Source organism: Vitis vinifera, chromosome 6 (assembly GCF_030704535.1).
Source record: "Vitis vinifera cultivar Pinot Noir 40024 chromosome 6, ASM3070453v1".
Classification (NCBI taxonomy): domain Eukaryota; kingdom Viridiplantae; phylum Streptophyta; class Magnoliopsida; order Vitales; family Vitaceae; genus Vitis; species Vitis vinifera.
The window spans coordinates 3,982,368-3,988,782 of record NC_081810.1 but is presented as its reverse complement, the minus strand read 5'-3'; the positions used below and the strand labels follow the sequence as shown (position 1 = coordinate 3,988,782).

The 6,415-nt window shown below is 36.4% G+C and overlaps 1 protein-coding gene across 4 annotated transcripts; it reads right to left on the bottom strand.

Moving 5' to 3' along the window:
* Positions 1-132: 132 nt before the first annotated feature.
* On the bottom strand, positions 133-6,386 carry LOC100253554 (general transcription factor IIH subunit 2). Of its 4 annotated transcripts, XM_010652833.3 has the most exons (6): positions 6,219-6,350; positions 5,974-6,039; positions 4,992-5,307; positions 3,685-4,146; positions 2,769-3,144; positions 133-556 (listed from the first exon to the last, which is right to left on the bottom strand). In XM_010652833.3, exons 3-6 carry the CDS (start codon positions 5,304-5,306, stop codon positions 408-410), a joined length of 1,302 nt encoding a protein of 433 aa, XP_010651135.1. In that variant the 5' UTR covers position 5,307; positions 5,974-6,039; positions 6,219-6,350; the 3' UTR covers positions 133-407. The 4 variants fall into 4 exon arrangements, with proteins under 4 accessions (XP_010651135.1, XP_010651136.1, XP_002284994.1 ...); XM_010652834.3 differs by lacking the exon at positions 5,974-6,039 and having other exon boundaries at positions 4,992-5,340; positions 6,219-6,386; XM_002284958.5 differs by lacking the exon at positions 5,974-6,039 and having other exon boundaries at positions 6,219-6,378.
* Between the last annotated feature and the right edge of the window lie 29 nt (positions 6,387-6,415).

Genomic DNA, 6,415 nt, shown 5'->3' with positions numbered 1-6,415 from the left:
CCAAAGATTGCCCATTGTAATTTCTCGTTTGGAAGCAATAAGACCAGTGCAAATTCCTAGTTCCCTTTTTTTTCTTCCCATGGTATATAATAAAAAAAATCGTCATAGTGAAACACCCTAGAGAATGCAAAGTGGAAAAAAAAACCTCAATTTATTCTAAATAAAGCAATCACAATTACAAATGAAAATTCATATTCACCATCTATTAAAGTGTCAATCTAAAGGCAACAAAATTTTGCCCAAAGCTGGTTTACAACTTACGGATATATTGCGGTGGGTATAGCAGCTTTTCCCTGAATGCTGTGGATTGTGTTACATTGAGGCCAGTAGCTTGTATGCATATCATGAGCTTATGCTTGACTTAGGCCCACAGAAACAAATTATAAAAAATATGCTGCAGTAATCTGTCATTCCTCAGTAACACTTACTATCTTAGAATGCCTGAAGCTCTCACAACCCGGACAGTTGTGTAGGCTCTCGTGAATATAAATGTCACAATCAAGGCAGAAGTGCTGTTTGCATTTTGGGCAAGCAACACAAAGAGTAGGTTTGTTTCCTGTGTCAAAACCAGTAAAAACATGTGAGCAAGAAATGTCGTGCTATATCATTTTCTTGGTAAGAAAATAGGATTCCATAAAAGCAAGTGCATGAAGTGGACTTGACCCATGTGCACACACAAGTATTAAGGTTGATTTGAGGATGAAAGGAAAAACTGCATTACTAAGAACAATATGTCGCATTATATGATGACTAGATGTGAATAACTTTTCTATGATTAGTACAACTCATACCCCATATATTATCATTAGGTAACTAGCCAGTTAGAATTTCAGTAAAGCTTTCACTGCTGTTTTTTTCACATCACCTGAGATTAGGGCAACATATATCATACATGCAATCACATGTCCTCGACTTGCAAAGGCTAAAAACCCTGAAACTCTTGCCAAATAAGATCATCAACTACCTCTCTTGCTTATATATTCATAAAAAATAACATATAGACTGGTGGTCCAGTTCCTGGCAGGAGAACATGTCCGGGTTACATCATTAATGTTTAAAAACTGACCTTGACAGTGAGTGAAGGGTGACCTTTACATTGACGATGAATACAGCAAGAGCAGAATTATTGATGCTCATATGTCAACTTGTAACCATTTTTCTTACTGATCATCACAATAGGTCAATGGCCACTTTGGGCCTGCCTTAGAAGTTAAAACAACTCAACTGAGCTTCAACTATCATTTGGTATTACTATTACTACTATTATCATTATTATTATTTTCTATTTTGAAAAAAAAAAAGAAAACAAATTTTGATGTTTCAGTGGCAGGGAGTGATTATTTTACAAAACCATGTTAACTCTTAGGAGGCTTCTAATTAGATGTATTTACTGTCTCACTACTCACCAACTGAAATGCATGTTTTGCTACAAAAATGGTTGAACCTTTGAGTTCACATGCCATGGTAAACATTCATTCATTTGAGGTATGACTATAGTCAAGATTCTCTTAGTTCCATTTTTTATGGACTCTTCGATAATTTATTAGGTGTTTCTTAAGATTGCAACTGCAATTCTGCTGATTGCAGCATAAAAACATGCCTATTAATGGTGTGAGTTCAATTAAAAATTTTAAAGAAAATTACAAAATTGGAATTAAAAAACATGCATACTAGTAAACTTTCAGGTGTCTATAGCTTTCATGAGATAATCACTCATATCCAGATGGCCTTTATGTTCCACACATGTGACTTTTCGGCTGGATTTCACAATCACAGAAAGTACAACCTAAGATGGCAAGAAAGATCCTCAAACACTTGGATAAGAGATCCTTGCTATCTGATGGATCAATTAAGTGGCATCCTAGAAATTTCATACCATATATGATTGCAGCCCCACTATTACTCAAGTAAAGCAAAATAATATCAATAAACCACAGGATATGGTAAATAAAAAGGTACAAGTAGGAAATATTTTCAAAATTGTCCTACTACTTACTAGAGGAAAAAAAAGAGTATTATATTCAACTCAGAACGTAGATAGTTGCCTCACTAGTCTGGACCAGCTGCTGCCAGACCTCAGGCAGGAAACTTGGCAGCCATGCATACTTGGGCAAGGCCTAAGCAACAAAGCAACGTGTGCTGAGGTGATCATCTTGTTCTGATACTGGTCCTTGCATTCCATTGGCAATTTGGGACATGCATCACATTTATAATAAGTTTAGGCTAACAGGTTTAGTTTTCCATGTGTCAATATAAACAACTTATTTTTACTTATTAGGCATCCTATAAATAGAAATATATTGGTACTTTGACTGAACATTTTAAAAAGAGTGTTTACTGAAGCATCAATTAGACAATTAGAGAAGATTTCCATTGTCTAGCCTGCACCTCTCCTAAGTCCTAACAGCTTCAAGTCATCTACAACATATCTAGAAGCATTAATTGGACTAGATTATTGTTATGTTATTTAAAATAATCTATTCCTTTGTTGTCTATGGTAATCAGATTTCTAGAATATAACTTGGTCCGCCAGCCACAACCTCTTCCCCAAAAAAGCTTATCTTGTACAACACTTTTCTTCAGTAATAAATTAATAAAAACAACAACATTATGAGATGAAAGGAAACACAATTCAGCTACACCTATACAATACATCCATTAGTAATTTTAGTACTAAACAACACAATCAATCAAATGGCAGGCAATAGAAATGCTATAATCAAACTCATTGCAAAATATTAACATTTTTTTTCCATCAGAGTACTTACCAGGGATCAGAAGACTTTCTTGGCAACCAAAACAAGCTCTAGAAGACCTTTGATGTGGATTATTTAAAAGTGAGAGAGACACCTCATCAAAAGGTGGTATTGGGAAGAGATGGTGATATGACCTTGCCAAATGAGGAGAAGAAACTAGTGTCAGCCCACAAATACGACATTCTGTAGGCAGTTCACACACACGTGCTTTGCATCTTGGACAAGTGTAGCCCCCACCAACTTTAGCCTCTTTATGGCATGAACATATTGAAATAACACCCTCTGCTGCTCTTTGAGGGAAACCCATCTTGATCAAATTAGCAATTGCAAATTCTGCTATTGCTGGTGGCGGGGGTGCATGCTCTAGTAGCAACTCTTTAAAGTGGGACTGCAGGAGAAGATATAACACAGATATATTTGTGATAAAACAATATTGAATAAGCAAAAATGCAAATGAAAGCATTTGGAAGAATTTGAACACACTACTCTATAGCCTGACTAGGAATAAGATTCATTTCTATTCCTTCCCTTTGGGCTTCTTGTTCTGTCACTTTTAAGGAGTTCCACTTAATGTTATTCAACTAAGTTGGCTTTCAGTTTGTAACACATAGGAGGTGGATAACATTGTGAGGAGTTGTTCTCAGTTTTCTGTTATTTTGTGTTGTTCTCCTTGTATAGTGGAGTATACTCTACTTTTATCAGGTATTGTATGTTTGTGAGAAGGACCCCTCATCCTTCTCTCTTTCTTGTATCAATAAAATTTATCTTTGTTTCTGAACCTATCCTCCACAAACCACACCCACCCCCCCCCCCCCCCCCCCCCGCCCCCTCAAGATCAAATTTAGATAGCAGAGCTTGCAGAAAAATGCTATGAAAACTCAATTTAAATAATTTGAATTCCATGTGGGTTTCAATTAGTTGAATTCACCTCATCCAATGCAACAGAGTATGATCCACCAGTCTCTTGGCAGAGATGTCTACATATAAAAATTTCTGCAGAAAGGCCGATAACTGAACAGCGTATTTTAGATTTCTTGCATTCCTGGATGGTCTCCATTATATCTCCTGGGTCGCAAGTACTGAGAGCTGAATATAAGATCAGAACTTCACGATGACCATATGATGGGATTTGATTTAGATACCCATGAACCAGATCTAGGGCATTCTGTAGGGAGGAATCACCAGAGCACTCCAACTTACCCATCAAAGCTTTAACATGGGAATCAGGACTGCCACCAAGATCTGTTAAGCACTGAGCCAACCCATCCTTTATGGTCACCAGACCAATTTGACTAAGTGGATTCTGGTCAAAGAACTCCCTAATGAAAGCCTCAATATGTTTTGCAACTACAGCCATTCGGCTAGGTTTAAAATCCATCTCTGAAGCTGCCTAAACATGTTTAAAGAAACCCAATGAGCAACAAATAAATCAAATAAAGAACATGGAGAAATTCCATAACTTTTAAACTCACAAATGCACTCTCTAGCCTTTCCATAGGAAGATAATTCCTGAGCCATAAACCAGGAAAATAAAAGAGAATGACAGATCTGAATGATAACTATTCAGTTATTAATTTAGGCAATCATGGGTTGCTCACTGAATACAAATGAAGTTGATGGAACTACCAGTACATCATTCTGGGTGATAACCTGTGAGTACAAACATGCAAGATGTATTTAAGACTCATGCAATCCACCCAGCAGATTGATAATAACATGTTATACTTATTAGGCTGCTTTTGATAATTTAATCCTACTAACACTTACCTCAATTTTCTCTCAAAATGTCCTTGTAAAAAACCAATCAAATGAAGTGCAAAAAACACACAAAGACACAACATCAAGTTTCCATGTAAAGCACACATAGATTAGAAAACCAATCAAATGAAATGCAAAAAACATACAACGACACAACATCAAGTTTCCATGTAAAGCACACATAGATTAGGCCACTAACTTCTGTGGTTTAAACACAACAATCAGACTTTGACAAACTACATCAATCAGCACGATACATGTTCAGTACTACTCACTCATATTATCTTCGCAGTGAAGGCAAGTTCCTTTGCAACTTATTATTCATCATTTGTTTACTAGAACAATCCAATACATATATAATTCCTTTTCCTTTGTGTCAATCCACTAAGTACCGAGTGACCCATCAAGAAGCAAATTCATTGCAGCATGCAATTACATTCTGTAGTTCAAAAGGCGTTTAAGTGATGAATCAAATACCCTGGAGAGATCAACAACAATGTAGAGATAGCGAATGAGACCCTTTTGAATTCGAGCAGTGGTTGTGGAGGAATATAGGGAGCGAATGCGCCTTCGATACTGAGCGTGGTAAATGGTTTTGTTGTCAATGGGGCGAAGAAGTCCAGACTCATCCTCTTGCAGAGACTCCCATGATCTCTCATCAGCATAAGCTCTCTCCCATGCATCAAGGCCTCTTCCATTTCCCTCATCTTCATCTTCCTCCTCCTCCTCTTCTTCTCCATCCAATCTTCTTCCTTCTCCATCGTTGGTCTTCCGGTGTTCCATGTCATTCATGCTTTCCAACAACAAAAGATGCAATTAAAGGGAGCTGGAACAATATGGTTCTGTTAAGGGACTATACATGTGAAACAAGAGAATAAAATTTCTTCATTTATTGGGAAGTATAGATCATTACAATGATATGCCCACTAATTGTTTGATGAGGCCACCAATGAACAAGTAGGTGGATAGACTACCCAATTATAGCTGGAAACTTGAAATATTCAATTTTCTTCTCAGCCTTTGGATTTTTGTACAATTAGGCACATTTCACCATGATTAATTAGAGAATCATTATGAAGTATCTGGATGATGTATTCGGATTTGGAACCAATAGATCTGAAATTCAACTATTTCAATTGGTTATGTAAACTGAATAATATCAAATTCAACACAGCCAGGGTTTTTCATCAAACAAGTTGTTGGTTTATCATTCACCAAAAGCTTGCATTCATCATCAAACAATAAAGTTGCAAGGTTTTTCATGGAACCGCCGGTATAAATCATCCAGGACTTAAACTATTGAAGATCCGGTCCAACAAATTAGGAAAAACAAAAAGCAATGATTTGATTACAAATATCAAAAGAAAATAAAATGATACTGTACACAGTTGAAAATGCTTTGTGTGTAAAGCTAAAGAAAGAGGAGATTAAGACACTGTCGAGGATCCAGAATACACACCATACTCAACCATGGATTTCAGCAATAATGCCTATATTAACGCCGAAGTGAAAAATCCACCAATGCCTTAAAAAGAAAAACTCTGGATTATTTCACTAACTCACAGACAAAAAACTACCGTAGAGACTTTGAATTTCGATTTGGATGTGAATTTTATATTACTCTTTCTACATTTTCTAAGCAACCAAACGCTTTAAGCCAAGTTAAAAAGCGAAGGGAAATATAGAGAAGAGAGAAGATTATACCTGGTGTAGATGAAAAGTGAAAACCCTAGAATGGAATGGATGAATGCGTAGGGTTTAGGCCGAGGCTTCACTTCTAAAACGCCTAATCACCTCAAATCTGGTTTTATTATTATGCTTTTATAAATTTATAATATAATCATGGGAAAACTGATCAGAAGGGACAAAAATCCCTCAATATTGTAAAACTAACCCTCCAC